An 18,134-nucleotide genomic window follows, 5' to 3' on the forward strand; every position below is an offset into this window, starting at 1 on the left:
ATATTAGGACATCTGTGTGTCAGTCTGTCTGCTGTCTTGTATCCAGGTGTTGTTATGTCAGTTGTTCTGTATATACGTTTCTGGTTGCATTGACTGGGGGTCATGACACTCTGGAGGAAAACATAGTTTTTTCTAAAAGTTCCACCATTTTGCAAAAGTTGCATTTTCCACTTGCTCCAACCACGGCTGTCATCTAAACAAACACCGGGTTGTTGGAGAAAAAAGATATTTCTTCACGCTTCTAATTTAGTTTAGACTTAAAAGCAGTTAAAAACACCAGATATGTACAAGTTTGCATGAAATGCACTGAGTGATCAGTGGCTGGAAGGGAGCTCCGTCCAAGCCCCGATTGTTCAGCTTTACAATTGGCCTCCATCATAGGTGTGCCGCCGCCGCCGCACAACAAAAGCGCAGATGGGCCGGTTGTCTGATGAGCTGGACCCCAGCCTGTCGGGTTTCATCTGGCCCTCACCTCCTCCTCCATCACGTCGTCAGGACTGAGCAGGTGTTTGGCCCGCAGTCAGAGTCCAAATCAGATCCATTTCATCTGTAATCAGCTGGAGCCCCTGGCACTGATGGAAGAGATCAGAGCGCCGATCAAAGATTATAAGCCGACCACGCCTGGCCGGCCGACCGTGACACGGACAAGGCGGCGGGGCAGGGAGGCAAAAGGGGGGGCGGGGGGGGGGGGGGGTCAGTGAAGAGAGTGGGTGAGCAGGGACAAGCTACCGTGGGGATGAAAGAAGAGATGGAGATTTGAAGGCTTGCACACTCTCCCAGGGGAGAGACATGAAAGAGCGGGGTGCCGGGGGGAGGCAGCCGTGTGGGAGGCTAAGATGTTGCTCTGCAAGCTCTCATGGGAGTTTTTCTTCTTCTTCTCCTTCTTCTTCTTCTTTTTTGGCATTTCCATCAAGTGGAAATAGGTTGTTTCAAGTCAAACGCAGTCCTCAGTTCCGCTTCAAATTGAGGTAATTAGGATGGGGGAATGAATTCCAATCACCATGTGAAAGGAAAGTCAATGACATTAACTTGATGCGTTTGAACTGCTTGATGCCCGGATGCTGGTTAGCAAATCATTAATTGTATGCAAATATGGGAAATCATGTGCTCAGGTGCATGAAAATTGAAGAATGGCTCACATATTGATGGTAGCAGCCTCAAAGGGGGACTTCATGCAGTTTCCAGAAGACGTTTGCGATGTATCATGAGGACGCTGCGGCTTCGTCGTAATCACGCGCGCTTTTATATTCGTCTTCTGCATTCCTGCGCGCGTGCACGCACACACACACACACACACACACACAAACACACTGCATGCCGCTGATCAAATTTCTGTTTGATTATCAGTCTCTCATCAGTGCCAGCTCAACACAAACGCGGTGTGCAATCAGCCGGCACACACGCGCACGCAGCTATAAACACTCTTTAATGTGAGCCAGTCAGCATAAAGCCTCGGCTCGCATTTGTTTACACCTTTCTGCAGACATGCTAGTTAATGCTATCACTTAGACACAGACGCACTCATGCTTGGTATTGCTTCAGAACCTTGTAGTCAGGCCACACACACACGCACACGCACACACACACACGCACACACACACACACACACACACACACACACACACACACACACACACACACACACACACACACACTCACACTCACACTCACAGTAACTGGTTACCTGCTTCGAGGCTCCACCTGTCTTTGTACCAGGACTCAGCGACGTGGAGTGCAGGCAGTGTGGGCGGGCGTCTCTTGTTTTACTGTCAATGGAGAGTCCGTGGCTGGTCCATTAGTTCAGCGCTGAGTAAAAGCACAGGATCAGCTCTGTTGCTTCGCCTTTCTCGCCAGTGTAAGGAAAAAAAGCAACTCACAGTACTGTCTTGAAGTGGTGAAGTGGTGGTGGTTATCCCCCCCCCACTCTAGCTTTGCAGCACCATATGAATAAACAAGAAGAAACTGCAACAAGGTGCTGAAGTCCATGTTGACTTCTCTTACTTCATCAATTTTGCAAAGCTGTGTTGTAACATGACATGTTTCCGCTGCGATTTCATCGCCGTCTTGGTCTGGGCTTGAACCCACAGCCTTCAGATCTTTACTTTAAAGCATCATGACTGTGTATTTGCGCACTGATATTCCAGGCATTTAGCTAAAGCCTTCTTAAAGCTTCCTCACTGCCTGTGTGCTCAGCTTCAAACCAACAAAAGAGATTTTTAGGGTCCTCCAAGTCTTTTAAGGCTGATCTTGGACAGACATGCATCAGCTGGGAAAATGTGTTGAAACAGGTGAAATTACCGTACGATACATCTCCCAAAGCTCAGTAGTGGGTTCGCAGGCTCTCAGATAACATTTTGAAACCTACATAGAAATCGTTAAAGTGGAACTAGGTGAACCTGGGTCGTAAATAATAATTTGGCAGTGAATCTGTCTCTTGTGTGAAAAGTTCATGTGTTTTCAGCAATTTATCTTCAGGTGCTTTGTCTGAAAGGAAGGTTCAAAAAGCTAAACTGTGCCACAAATTAAAACCTTCTTCCTCCAGGGATCACGTCTTGGTGTCAGCGACATCCACCATCACATCGCTTCTACATCACGGGTTGTGAATAGACAGAATACGACACCTTCCACCTGGCAATTATTCTTATTTGATGAAGACTCTGAGATCTCTTTCTCTCACACGCTTTATCAAAAATAGACCTTTTATATGAAAGGTTTCCTCATTATTGGAGTGAATTGTGCTGCGTTGCTGTTGACTTATAACTTTTAATTGTTTTTTGACCTTTAGTCTTTAGTTTCAGTTCAAGAAGCAAGAAGGTGTTGTGCCGAGTTTCAGAAAAGTTTTTACGCGGCAGCGCTTTGAAAACAATGTACAGTAGTTAGCATGCCAGGCCACAAATTTGCTCTGTTGGTCGTTTTTGTAATGAAACCACACTCAAATATGCGATTAACATGAACAATGAGAGAACACGGACTTTCTTATGGACAGACAACCAAGTTGGATTGTTATTACGGTGACTGTCAAAATAAAGCTGCCAGGTCCAGGAGAATCTGGACTGGGAGTCACGACACGACGGAGGAAACATTGTCGTTATTGTCCATCGACTGAGCATGTGCAGAAACACTGTTAACTATGGCCGTGGTGCGCAGGGGCAGTAGCAGCGTTTCAGAAAAGTTGCATCTCTGTGTTGACAGAGTCAGGACGTCGTCCCCCCATTTCTCCAGAGCGTTTTTAAAAAGTTGTGTTCTGACCTATTTCCATTAAGACAGAGTTGAAACTTTTCTTGTTTAAAAAAAAAAAATGCTCCACCTTGAGAGCCATTTCAAAAGGTTTCTACAGAGGCAGGCCATTTTGAAAAGGTTGCATTTTTCCCCGTTTCCATGGAGATTCTGAAGATTTTCTGTGGCTTCATTGTCGTGTAAGCTGACCCCCAAAATGAAACATCGTGTAAAAGTGGCCGGAGATTGCAGGTGTATTATTGTACGACAGTCGGGCTGATGACGTAGTGAAAAGCAAGTCATGTTGCGATTGTTCACAAGTTAGGGAGATTAGGGGAGATCTCAAATTGGTGGAAATACTTGTGTTTTCTGTGTGATCAATGTAGATAATCAGAATGGAGACAAATGAAGATGTTACAGCGATGATCCATCCAATCCCAAAGGTTCAAAACTACATGGCCACAAGAATTCATCCTGTTGAATTGACAGGTCATTAATTTCATGGCATCTCTATTTTAACATGTTTAATACAATAATTTCCATAAATCACTGCTTATGGTCTCAACTACCTGTAAAATAGTGTTCATCTCTGACTTCAGGATGCTGCTGCTCCCCTGCAGAGTCTTTCACGCTGCCAGAAACACCTGTTTCACTCGCTAACAGACTGATTATCGGCCGCTTCAGAAATCCATACATGACCAATCATTTATCCTCCCGTGCTGCTCCGGCCTCCTATATGATTTCAAAGTGAGGAGAATTATTCAGCATAAAAGTCCCAGAGCCTCTTTTCAACCAGGAGCTGTGAAATCGTTTGATCCAGCTTGTTGCGTTTAGGTGAGACTGCCTTTGTGCAAGTGTGAGCATTTTCATTTGTCTGTGCGCGTGCGTGTGTGCGTGCGTGTGTGTGCCCGTGCATTAAAAGGCGGAGGGAACAGGGCTTTATAAAGGAAGGAAGAAAGGAAGAAAGAGTGCTGGTGGTAGCGTCAGGGTTTGTTTTACATGGAGGTGAGATGAAAGGTGGAGGTTGAGCCAGAGGTTGTTGGATGTCTGTGTGTGTGTGTGTGTGTGTGTGTGTGCGTGCGTGCGTGCGTGCGTGGGAGAAAGTGAAGAACAGGAAGAGGACAAATGGAAAAAAGAGACAACAGGCGGAAAAAGAGGACAGACATGGATGAGAACCGCTGTGTCTCTCTTTTTTTTGTACTTCCTTTGTCATCCACTCACTTCCAAGAAACAATCCTGTTCCACTTCCACCTCCGGGGACTCATCTCACCTCCCCGTGCACATAGGCGTGAAACACACACACACACACACACACACACACACACACACACACACACACACACACACACACACACACACACACACACACACACACACACACACACACACACACACACACACACACATGACTTGACACAAATCGACGGGCGCTCTCGCTACCTAATCAGAAGATGTGGCCTATTTCTCCGTATGTTTTAATGAGCCCTCCACCGCGGAGCCGACTGATATTATTAGGCAGCCGCGCCGCGGCTCGTTAGCGAAACCAGACTCAACAACAACACCAGCAGCTAAAAGATGATTTGATGCCGCCTGCAGAGTTATGCGACGCCGCGGGACCTTAAAGAGGCCGTGGTGAGAGGCGGAGCAACGCGACTTAATTTGGTCATCGGGGGGGGGGGGGGGGGGGGGGGGGGGGTCGGGCTTCTGGCGGCTTCCGCCAAACGATCATCAGAGTTCCACTGGGGGAGAGAAAAGGCAAAATACATCACAGATAGATTCCCTCCCTCGGCGCCGGCGGCCATCCCTGCAGATCTGCCTTCAAGATCCGCGACGCAATTTTAGCAACAGATTGAAGTGGAGCCAGGAGAAGTAGTCAACACAGCTAAACAGCAAGCAGAAGTGCAGATAGCTAATCTATTTGCACGTTTTGTAAATGGCTCCATTTTCTCTGCTGGCTCCTGCTATTAGCAGATAATCAATGGAGATGGATTGAAGTGCAGAATATTCCTCCGCTGGTTTTGCAGCGTGTGCAGGAGAAGCTCGTCGTACCGCTGGCGAGATCATCTGTGAGGGAAATATGACGTTTGTTTTTTTTCATTGGCAGGTTTTAATTGTAGTCCCATCATGCCTTGCCTCTCAGCAGGGTTTTGTTTTTTTTTGTGTTTTTTTGTCTTTTGCTGCTCAGCAGTAATCCACCAAACACACACTATCTTACTTTTCATGGTTTCTTTTCAGTGTAGTTACATTTTCCGCCAGTCCTCGTGGATAATCAGTCAAGCAAAGTAAAGTTCCGCCTTTTTTTTTTATATTTACATTTCAGTATTTGACTGTAAACTCAACCAAATGTTTGCTCATTCCCAGCATAACCATCTAAATGCAGTCATAGATCACAGATATTACTGAGAAAATGCCCTTAGCTTCATCCTCTTATTGTCTGTTTTCATTTTGAGAATTTCTCAGCTCCAAAAGAATTTTAAAGGTGTTTCTAGAAAACGTAAAGTGAGAGGTCTGGTTGCAAAAACCTACATTTTGATACAACTGATTGATGGTTTCCTGGAAAATGCCTGAATTAATCCTTTATTTCGTAACGCCATTTTTTTAAAAACCTGGTAACATTGAAAAATTCCTGAAATGGCTTTAAAACACATTAATCAATGTTTGCTTTGTCAAAGTACTAAAACTCCAGGGCGACCAGGCAATAAATTCTTTTAAAGCATATAATGTGTTTTCTTGTACTCAAAACTACGAGGTGAATAAAATTAGAAAATGAAGTCTGCTCTGAATGTGCTCTAAGATGTTTTTGGGAAGATTCATTCATTTCACTCTGAATAGTGCGTTTAAACGATTGATCGCTATGAAAGAATGGCCTCTGTTTGAGATTGCACTCTGCGTTTTTTCATTGGCGAGCAGTGGCGGCTTCATTTATGGCGTCCGGATTCAAAGACGCGGTGACAAAGGGGAAGCATAAAAGCTACAAAAATAATAGATTATTAAGCTTTTCCGAAGCCTTCATCGGCACCTCGTCTTCCTCTCGCGCTCGCCCTCCATGCTCTCATCCTGTGTGGTGTTTACCCGCCACCGCCGCTCCACTTAATCCGGCCTTCAGGATGTCCACTTCACTTGGTTGCCTCTGGGCTCAGAGATGGAGCAGAGGATTGGGCTGAAGGAGACTGCTCCTTCTCCTTTCATATCGCTCCCTCCTTTCCCCTCTTCATCCCCCGCTCCCCTCCCTCCATCTCCATCTCTTCTCGGCTCACTCGAGCGTCGGCCCAGCAAGGCCTTCAGCATCGATCCCATAAAGCTGGTCGCACGGCACCGCGAGTCCCAGAGCGCTCTCACCAAACCTGACGGTTAAACACGCTCAGCTAACGGCGCGGCGCCATGATCTGGTCCCTGTGTGTGTGTGTGTGTGTGTGTGTGTGTGTGTGCGTGCGTGCGTGCGTGCGTGCGTGCGTGCGTGCGTGCGTGCGTGCGTGCGTGCGTGAGCCATTTCTTATTTTCTTCTCAAAGCTTAAATCAATAAACAGCTGCATTGGTTGGACATAGGCACACACACACACACAAACACACACACACACACACACACACACACACACACACCCACACACACACACACACACACACACACACACACACACACACACACACACACACACACACACACACACACACACACACACACACACACACTCTGCCGACCGAAGGTACTTTCTGTCTCTCCGCATTTAGAGCCTGAAGCTTTGAATTCTCCGCAGCATCACGGTGTATGTACGCGTCGCCCATCAGCCATAGCGTTATGACCAGCGGTCTGATAACGTGTACGTCCCTTATTTTCTGCCTGCTCTGATCGTTTAGGACACTTTTCTTTCTTTGGGCCACTTTTGATTCAACTCCCGGGCCAGGAGATCAAACGAACTGAAATCCGCCATTTTTTCTGCTTCCAATACTTTGAGGACAAAATGTTCCGTTGTGGCTAAAGGTCCCTGTCGCCTGTCACTGCTCATAATTCCACATCTGCTTGGTGTAAATGCACGCCTGTGATCATGTTTGATTTCTCATGAGAATAATTCGTCCTCATCAGAACACAACCACTCAGAATAATCACTCATTTGTCCTTCCTGCTTTGCTTGAGTTAAAGTTCAGACGCTCGTTTTAAGCTTCCTGCGCCCAGTCTTTCTGATTTCTGCAGCAGTTTAAATGCATTAAGAAGTGAGCTGACTTTTGCTGTTTGGTCCTCGCCAGCACTTAACAGTGACATTTAATGTAGTTCCGGCGAGTGTCACCCATAATCACGGGTCTCGCTATAAACAGTCGGCTTCCTAAAAAAGCAAAAGCCCCACGATGGACTGAACAATTTGTTGGTTTTCTCTACAACACGTCAAACAATGTGCTTATCAAGCCATGTAACCCAATTTCTAATCTGCAGGGGCTGCTGAAGAAGACATTCTGTCACCTTTCAGAGCAGCAATCTGGCAGGCTCCTTTCTTTTCAGTTCTCAGTCGGCGACAAGAGTGTGAACAAAATGAATGCCTTAAAGCAAAGTCTGTCAGAAGGTTTCCAGTCTTATCTCTCCGCCTATACCTTCTCTACCGGGTTTCCTTGTGTCAAAACTACAAAGACATGCAAATATCCACAGTTCGGGCTGCAGCGCGTCAAGACCCGGTCAGATGATTCATGGCTTTTGCTTGGAGCAGCCTGGAACGTTTTCCATTTCCGGACAGACGACAGACAAGTTGTGCCTGTTCAAAAAAACAACATATACAAACATACACACACACACACACACACACACACACACACACACACATACACTTCTATTGTTGTTACAAAGTGTATCAAAGAAGGTTTTGTTGGACTTGTTGGACTAATTTTGCACGTGAAGTCATTCAGGTGGTATGTACTTGGAGTTAAGTACAAGTTTATTTCCTCAAAGGAGTTTTATATGTCAATAATGGATGATTTAAGGACTGGCTTGTCAGCCAGTGCATTGGTTGGTTGCTTGGTTGCTTGTCATTGAATTGCTGGACTGTCCATGCAAGATGAAAAATGGCAGACCAACTTCCAACCACAATTTTAAATTAATTACTGATAAAAACTAATCATGGGATGGAATAAAACAGTTTAATTAATTACTGGCTTTGTGATTTATTAATCCCAACCTAATTTTAATGTACTTATATCACAGTGTTTGAATGAACATTTTTCAACTGATCATATTGTTTTTTGGGTAAATGAATGAATAAATAGACTTAAAAGTGTTTACACTAATAAAAACAATGTGGTTATGGATATATCACGAGGAGTCACCTTAATGTTAGCTCAGGCTTTCTTGGCCACAGCTACATTAATCATAAATTAGAGTTAAAGTTTTTGGTACAAAATGACTTGAACACTAACTCACTGCTGCCACCTAGTGCACACAGCTGGCATTGATTACAGTTTACACAGTTTAATCCCTGTGGTATTAACATGTAGAATTAGAATCTATACATGATCAGACTTTAATTTGTCATGTTGTATATATTGAACTGCTCTTTTTCTTGATTTAACCCACAGTTGTGGGGTCTCAAAAGACGGATTGTTTTAATCTATATTGTATGGGTTTTTCTTAATGAGATGAATCCAATTTAAACATGAAACAACTGTTTTCTGGCTGTCAGCAAGTCGAAATGCACTGACTTTGATCCAAACGACATGTTAGATTGAAAGAGGTGCAGAATTAATTTCGATTAAAACTTAGTGTGATGCAAAGGAACAAGCGTTTGGTTTGTTTTTCAGTGTTTGTTATCTCTCCCCCGGCACCATTGATCTTTGAGATTTGTCAGCACAGACTGCTGCGGCAAACCTGCTGATGACAGCGGCCCGCCATAATTTAACAATTTATTTATTCACACTGAGGGACTTTACTAATGAAAAAATGAAAGTGCTAATAAAAAGGGGCTGTTCGCCGTTGCCTTCTCCGTCGCTCATCCCGGCTGTCATGTCTCATCTTGAATTTGATGTGGCTTTACGCCTCTTCCCAAATGACGTGGGGCAACACAACCGCACAAGGTGAGGATTTAAAGCAGACGTAGAAGGACAAAGTTGGGCGTGTGACATTTTAACATGCAATTCCTCCCAATCCATTATGCATCCATCTCACCTGCAGCATCTGAACAAGACAATCATTTTGTGCTGTTATTGGACTGTAATGCTGCGCTGTAGCCGCACTCTTGACATGTTCATTAGGTATAAACCGATTCATTTACCACACAGTGCTATTGGATTGTCCTTGCCTCGACATTCATTTCCCAACACATTGGCGTTTGAAGCGTTGCCAGTGCCAATTAACTTTGATAACTCACCCCCAGCTTAATATACTGCTGCTGAATTGGCTTGACAAGAGTGCGGTGATAAGCTTTTTTTTTTTTTTTTTTTTTTGTTCCTGGGCTTTCCGAGTAGCGATAGCTGGATTATCGCTCAGAGTGAGGGAGGGACCCGAGAAACTTTCCTGCATAACCTCCACGGCCAAAAGTCATTAAAATGTTTGTTTTGTTTTTGTTGGCAGATGTACACAGACACACACACACACACACACACTCACACACTGATTGCAGCCATGTCCATGTAGCCTCGGCTGATTTGCATAACTGCTTCCTGTTTTACATGATTGTGGATTTTGATGACCGTGTGCACTTCTATACTCCAGGTTTTGAAAGTGAGAAATGTATCTGTTAAGTGCAGCTTCTTTTGGAGAAAAAAAAACAAAAAACAAAACTTGCATGTTTGTAAATATTGTGCTGACAGAACAGCTTCTGATAAACAACAAAGCCAATAAAGGAAGTGGATCGCTGCTTCAAGCTGATGTGTTGTTTTTCCTTCCTTCCAGGAGCCGGGCCGCTCTCTGCAGGCTCTGCCATCCACCCATCGATTGCTCCATCCGTCACTCAACACCAGCTCCGGCGAATGGAAGCAGACATGCGAGCCATGGGAGGGATGAGGGTCTTGCTCCTGGTGTTGCTGGTTGGGTGGGACAAGTCACTCGGCCTCAACTGGAACCCGATTCCGCGAAAGACGGTTCGATATCAAGGTGAGTGGGCAGGGAACGGAGAGCGACGATGGAGGCAGACGTGAGGAGGCTGCAACAGCTTCGGGTTTCTTTAAGTGGCAGATCGCTCAAGTCAAGATGATCAAAACTGGATTCTCCCTCAAAATCACAAGTAAAGTCAAGCAGGACACTAAGACCCCGTTTACAAGACCACAAGGGAAAATGACTGTTGCGTTTTGGGCGTGCCTTTACACAACAACGGTGCTCGTGCACATAAAACTTTGCTTTTTCAAACTGTCCCATTACCATGTAGACGACAGAGCTGCTGCTACTGCTCATGCTCAGTAGACGAACAATAACGACAGTATTCGCCTCCACAGTGTCGTGACTCTTGGTCCACGTTCTCCTGAGACGTGGTAGTTTTATAGTTGTGTCACTTTAATAACAATCCAACCAGGGTTAGTGCACAGACGTTGTTAATGATTATAGTGTTAATAGTGTATTGATTGTCTGCACCCACTGCTGGCCCTCGATTGAAAAATAGACATCATTTGCAAAAGTTCCCAGGTAAACGGGAAACTTTTCGGAAACAAATGCAAAAACGATGCGTTCTCACTTGTTATGTTGCCGTGAAGGCGGCCTAAGAGTGTTGTCATATGATGTCGCTTGAAAATGAGATATTGGCGGTATCGCAGAGTTAGATTGTCACATAGTTTAACGTCTTTTATATCAACAGTTAACAGAGTTACTTTTTCTGAAATATAGACACATCTCGGTTTTTAACTCTACTAATATTATCAGTCCAATATCATAGAATGCTGAGAATAGAGCTGCACAGCTGTGGGGTGAATAGAATAGAATAGAATAGAATAGAATAGCACTTTATTTATCCTAAAGGGGAATTCCTCTGTCTGTAATTCTTCTCAGTTTGATTCAAAGCTGATATTGGAGACCAATCTCTGGTATGTTCTCCCTGTTGTTTACCAACAAAACAGGAATTTGAGGAGGATTGGTGTTTCTAAATGATCAAAAGAGAAAACGAAGGCGGCCGGATTATATGCTAACCATGCAACGCAGTCCGAAGTGCAACTCCATCTGCCGCATAAAACCGCACATGCACACAATTCTCTTGTTTACTCAGTTAATTAAAAGTTAAGCTCCTGCTTTTAGACCTTGGTGAGTTTGTACGTTCGCCAGTGTTGGGCGTCGCTGCGATGCCTTGGCTAATCACAAATTGTGCAGGTGGTCTGCAGCCTTTCTTCGAGGCAATCTGGGGAGGCTCCAGAGAGAAACCATTGGGATGCTGCGGTTTAGAGCTCAGTGAATAATGACTATTCGTATATGTAAAACAAACAACAAGACTTGAGTTACATGTGAATACAGCAAACAAGAAAACAGGGAATCTAATAGATATTATAATTTAGTGAGCATTCTTATCAGTATTCAGGCTTGAGTAATTATCTTTTCAAACACCTGCTAATGTTTGAGAGCTGGATCATCTGCCTCTACTGAATACCTCCAACCAACTGCAAAGGAGGTTTCACCTTTTCTTCGTAGTTGGTGAAGGTAATATAATTTGTCACCGCGAGGTCTTTAAAAGCTTTTATTTTTTTTCTGCTCATGCCATAATTTTCACTTCTCGGTTGATAAAGCCACATTTGAGCGAACGGTTGCTTTGCCAACGGCTTCGCTTTTGACGGTTTGTGATGTTGTTTTGAAGGTCACTAAAGTTGAAGCAACCAGAGGTGACGTGTCAATATTAGTCCTGCAAGCTTGTCCACGGACCCTCGGTGGATCCAAACACCTTCTAGAGCCTCAGAGTCATGGAGAACATGCAAACTCCTGTTCTACTACGGCGACTCTCAACTATAAAACTACCAAGTCCAAGTCAAGACAATATGGACCAGAAGTCATGACTGTTGGAATGTTGCTGGTTTGATTCCCCATCTCCCTGTGTCCACATGTCAAAGAGCAAGGCATGCATTGAGCTCCTTGCATGGCAGCCACCGCCACTGGTGTGTGAGTAGGTGCCTAAATGTGAATAATCACGATTCATTAATAATTCATCCAAATAAATTCAGTTCAACATCCAGTACAGTATTGTGATGCATCTTGGCACTTGAATGTGTCACTGGATAATGCTATGGGTTAAAAAAAAAAGTGTGTGTGTGTGTGTGTGTATATATATATATATATATATATATATATATATATATATATATATATATATATATATATATATATATATATATATATATATATATATATATATATATATATATATATATAAAATCCTATCTCAACAACCAGGGAGGATTTTATCCATCATATCAGATGTGGCATGATTTCTGGGTTCTGCTAAAAGACGTGGACTCTCAGTAAAACAATACATTCCTCTAATCCTGCCTCTCAACTGTATTTGCTCTCTTTATCTCGGCCTCCTCTGCAGCCAGACTCGTCTTTCTTCCCTGAACAATACCAATTGTTGCGAGCTGGGAAATAGTCTTTTTTTTTTTTTTTTTTTTTAATCCCTCAAAGGAGAAGTATTGCATTCTCTCATGGGCATTAGGAAAATACTATAAAACGAGAGGTAAGAATATGGAGAAAAGGTATATTTTTCTCACCTCCCTCACCTTTCATCCGGGATCCATCCGTCCTTTCCCGTCTCCACCGCTCTATCTTCACGCCTTTTATCCGTCCCCTCCCTTCTTTGGCTTTGTGTGCCGCGGCTCGTTGAGTGAACCTGAAATGCTCTTATGGCGTTTTCACAAAGGGATCCGATTTCAGCCGCTCTAGAGGAGAATGGTGCTCGGCGGTGGCGGCGGCGGCGGCGGCGGCGGCGGCGGCTCAGTGGCGGTGGGGTTTGGGGGATATTTCAAAAGCTGCTTTCTTGTGCCGCTGTCACCCATACACACCCACCCAACACCCCCCTTCCTCCTTTTTTATCCCAACAGTCCCGTTTTCCCCTCTCATGTCGCCACGCTACCGTCGTCAGTGTTGTGCCACGAGAGAAGGACACGGGATCTATGGAGGAGAGGAATCAACAAGGCGACGAGAGCTTTGTGGCGAAATGCTACATCGTGACAAAAGCTAAACCCAAATTGACCCAAATCACGGCCTGCAGACAATCGTAGTGTCAAACACATTTTAGTTGAGCAGGATTCATGTTGAGTGGGCCGGACTGGTAAAATGTGTGTTTATACACACTCCCCCTGGCAGCGCGGCTTTGAGGCTACTTCCACAGCAATGAGGCTGCTTCCATAGCTTTGAGATCGTCATCTTCCATCACAGCATTACGGATATTTCATCTCGATGTCTTATGTTGAGTCCAGCTCATCTTAAGATATTTGTTGAAAAACATCAATGTTTTGTCTATTGCTTTGGCCCCACAGGCCTTACGTTTGACACCCCTGGTGTCGAGACACCAGACCAGGGTCATCTTTTCAGTGCACTTAAAAATGTATGGAGTTATGAAACAAAGCATAATGATTGGAAGCTAATTCAAGTGGAATCATCTCCCCCGTTGACAGATTTCTCTACTCGGTTTGAAAAAAAAAAAAGATTTTCAGGCTCAATACCGAGTTAAATGACTTATATGGATGGACGAGACTGAGGACGAGGGGGGAAGGGAGGGGAAATGGAAAATAAAACAAAGCTGTAGTAAGAGGGAGGGATGGACCGGTGCAGAGGAGCGAAATGAAAAGAGAAGGGAGAGTTATAATGGAAAAATAGCTGGAGAGACAGACAGAGAGAGAGAGAGAGAGAGAGAGAGAGAGGGAGGGAGAAAGGCCAGTCACTAACCGCTTTAAAAGTACATAAAAGTAGCTTCAGGAGGTGAAGGACAGGAAAAAAGGGACACACACACACACACACACACACACACACACACACACACACACACACACACACACACGCCGCTGATTGTTCAGTGCTTCATTTTGCACCTCTGCATATCAGCGTGTGTGTGTGTGTGTGTGTGTGTGTGTGTGTGTGTGTGTGTGTGTGTGTGTGTGTGTGTGTGTGTGTGCAGTGGTGAATATCCCAGACAGACACAAAAAGACAGGCAATGAAAAACAAGAGTGAGAGAAAATATGGGGTCATGGAGGGCACATGTGTTTATACCTGGTTGTGTCGAGGGAGAGGGGTGGAAAAAAGTGTGTGTGTGTGTGCGTGTGTGTGCGCACGCGTGCGTGTGTGAATCTGCCTATCTAATCCCCCTTTGTTTATACGTGTGTGTGTGAGTGTGTGTACTGCTTAGGCTGGCAGTCTGAGGGATTTGGAGCTCTGGGTAGTATAGGAGTGGTGTGTGTGTGTGTGTATGTGTGTGTGTGTGTGTGTGTGTGTGTGTGTGTGTGTGTGTGTGTGTGTGTGTGTGTGTGTGTGTGTGTGTGTGTGTGTGTGTGTGCGTGCGTGCGTGTGTACGTGCGTGTGTTTGGGCTATGGAGGGGCGAGAGATGGTGGAAGAGATAATATTTACCCCCCTCCCTTCACTTCCACCCCCACTACCACCCTGCAATTACATGAAGCTTACACGGGTCTGCAGAAGAAGAAACACAAACATCCTGTCTCTCTTTCCCTCACCATCTATCTGTCCACTTCTCTGCTCTCTCTTACTTTTTAAAGTCATGTGCTGACATTTCACATTTTAGGCTGCCGTCAGCCCTCACCAGTCTCTCGTCACATTTATGCACAGGAGGGTAAAAAAGAAAGTCATTGCCGTCTCTAATGAGACGTTTTATGTACACGTATTATGTATGGCCCTCGTAGAGCCGCTAATGAGTGCCGTAAATTTACATACTTTTCATGTTTCTCTCACATCCACTCATTCTAATCACTGACATTGTTCCTGCATCTGGATTTATTTTCCCTTTATGTGGATAATATGTCATGTTTATGCTTTACACAAGCTTTTCCATCGCCCACATAGGGCCAGTCTATAGGTTTCTGAGAAAAGCCAAGAACTAGTTCGTTTAAATTGTTCCTCACTTGTTTGTTACACTCATTTTCGAGCCCACTGGTCACTGGACGACCCAAACCTTGGGAAGTGGGTCATGAAGAGATAGTTTCATTAGTTTTCAAAATCCCCTGGAAACTTTAGCAAACGTCACTAAAAGTAGTGCAAAGTGATATTTTTGGCTTTGTACTAACTAGTTAAACACCATAAGTTCTGAGATTCAAAAAAAGAAGACAAAAGCACAGATGTACCCTGCACATGCTCAGTAATTGGACGATCAGAACAATGTTTTCCTCCTGTCATGACTCCCAGTCCAGATTCTCCTGGGTCTTGGTAGTTTTATTTTGACAGTCACCGTAATAACATTCCAGCTCGGTTGTCTGTCCACTAGAATGTCTTGTGTTCTCCCATAATTAATGTTTACAGTGTATTGTTCTCTGTGCGCGTGTGTCGTTTTTTGTTTCCGTCTGGCCAAAACAGAAAGTGTTTTATTATGCTTTTGTTCAATATATCAAAATCTAATATTCAAATCTCATAGCAGGTAAAGTTCCAGTCCCAAACGGGTTCCTGACTCCTGCTTATCCATCTTCTACCCTCTCTTTCTTTCACTCTGCATTATTTTCTCCTTTTGCTCATCAGCCTCCATTATTAACACGACTGGCTCAGTGAAAGCTAGCAATCAATGGTTAGAAATGAGGGAGTACACAAAGTACAGAGCGACAGAGAAGCCCCGCCGCCCACTAGTGTTCCTGCACTGTAATTACAGAGTGATGTCGACGCACCAGTGCACATACACAGTATAAAAGCAAACAATGGCTTTAGGACGCTGGTGTATATGCTCCGGGGTCAAGCCCGCATGCATTTGGCTTTGAAGCATTAATCTGGCTTAAATCGCCAGATTCTTGTGAGCTATTTTGAGCTGCAGATTATATACATGCAGTGTATATGTCTGCATAACAAAAGTACGAAACTGAGGCAGTCTGATGCTCTTGTGGCCAATATGTGCAGTTCAGGGAAAAGCATTCTGATTACTTTCTCTCTGGTGCGATCTGCGACGACGCACCTCCATTATCTGCAGCGCACGTTCACGAAACACCTCAGGAATCTGTCAATAGACGCAGAAAACCATTAATAAAGCTTCAAACTCTCTCAAAATGTTAGCACCGCTGAGTACGGAGTACATCAAACCATGATTTATTGCAGTCCTGCCGTATTGGACCGGTTTGCCTTCATCTGGCTGCACCTAATAAACTGCCAACGGCGTCTTTATCTCAACATTATCATCCATATCGTTGTCACTTCTCTGTCAGCTGGTGGTCGCTCTCGCTTTCACAACGAGCTTGGCTGCTGCTATTTGATCTGTTGTTGGCATCATCAAGGGTTTGGACCGAGCGACGGAAGATGATACGTCTTTCAAAGCCAGAAAGACTGAAGTCCAGGTGATGTAATGCTCAGTGACATTTTATTTCACCTGTATTTTAACAGGAAGTCCCTGTGAGATCAAGTTATTTTGTAAGGGAGACGGCTAATTACAAACTCCCAGTGACAGTGAGAACCGCGGAATTCATTAATCAGTGTTTCTAACCACATATTGGTGCAGATTCTGCCATGACTGAGATGAATGGGATGAGAGGACGTTTACTCACGTATCATATAGTTTGCATTTTACATTCTGAAGTGAGGAGACACCTCACTAGTCTTCATCAGATCTACACCCTCCTGGTGGCGCAGTGGGAGCTTCTTGACCTTGGGTCGTTGTTCAAACCCTTGATGGGCATTTTATGTAAAAAATAACCCAAAAATATAGACAATTAGCCAATTTGATGTGACAATAATGACTCAGGCAATGAGTTACCATGAAAATGGTTAGATTAGCATAAATAAACCCAATCAATGCAAAGCAAAAACTTTTGAATGCATATATCAGGTAGGGCCAACAAATACTTTTATCTTGAGTGGTAAATAAATGCCACAATTAGCTTTAAATTACAATTTTGAAGATTTTTGTTTGTCGTGGCATAAAGTACACCTGATAAAAATGTTTCTATTTTTGCAAAACCAAACAATTACCAGCAAAATAATCTCTGCAATCTCAACATGAAACCAATTTTAATTTTAATTTCTGGTGCAAAATACAGTGAAAAACTTCTCCCACAGTGGTTGATTTATCCACATTTTTACAAACTGCCCCTGACAGCATGGCTGTGAGGCCAGTTTGAGTTAGTTGTCTCCACTCAGGTCTGTGTTGTGTCTGCTCCTCTTCAGAAATATGTAAAAAAAAAAAAGAAAAAAGGATTTATTAGTCCTTCCTCTCTCTTGCCTTTCTGTCTCTTGTCCTCTGTTTCTATGACCGACCCGTCTGGTTCTGCTGTGTTTTCATACCGAATTGGCCACATATGATTGTAGCATCCATTATGTTGTTCTAAGCTACTTTCACACCCTCAACCCGGCCCGTTTCCATTGATTGTGGAACATAGGTCACCCGATAAGGCCACCGTCTCTCCGCTCTCCTTCAAGGCGTCTTCACTCAGACACCATATTTCGTCCCCTGCTTTCACGCGCTCCAGCAATCACATACGTGTGCTCTTCGGCTGAGAGGCCGGAGAGCCTGGGGCATGACAAAACGCAGCAGCCGTGGTTCGACAAAAACAGAGAGAGAGAGAGAGAGTAGGAGGTGAAGAGGGCAGGAGAAATGTGATATTTTGCTTGAAAAGTCTCGCCGGCTTTGATGCAGCAAATGAGGCCTGCATCTTTAAAGGAAAGCCAAAGCAAATTCATGCTTCTTGATTTAGAAAAAGAATGATAGAGTGCAGGGGGGGGGGGGGGGGGCAGCCAGGAGAAGGAGAGTGGAAAAGAGTCGGCCCTCTGACCTCCAGAAACCTTACTCCCTCTTTCTCTCTCAACCCCCCCCCCCCCCCCCCCCCCCCCCCCCCCCCC

The 18,134-nt window shown here is 44.4% G+C and overlaps 1 protein-coding gene across 2 annotated transcripts in view; it reads left to right on the top strand.

Annotated features, from left to right (window-relative positions):
- The window catches only part of sema4c (sema domain, immunoglobulin domain (Ig), transmembrane domain (TM) and short cytoplasmic domain, (semaphorin) 4C), a 111,217-nt gene that overhangs the window by 48,611 nt on the left and 44,472 nt on the right, over positions 1 to 18,134 (top strand). For both annotated transcript variants that reach the window (XM_080498785.1, XM_080498786.1), the window contains one exon: positions 10,085 to 10,285. In XM_080498785.1, the coding sequence (XP_080354911.1) occupies positions 10,085 to 10,285 (201 nt within the window). The remainder of the gene's footprint in view (positions 1 to 10,084; positions 10,286 to 18,134) is intronic.

The sequence above is a fragment of the Blennius ocellaris genome, assembly GCF_963422515.1.
Source record: "Blennius ocellaris genome assembly, chromosome: 7".
In the NCBI taxonomy this organism is placed as follows: domain Eukaryota; kingdom Metazoa; phylum Chordata; class Actinopteri; order Blenniiformes; family Blenniidae; genus Blennius; species Blennius ocellaris.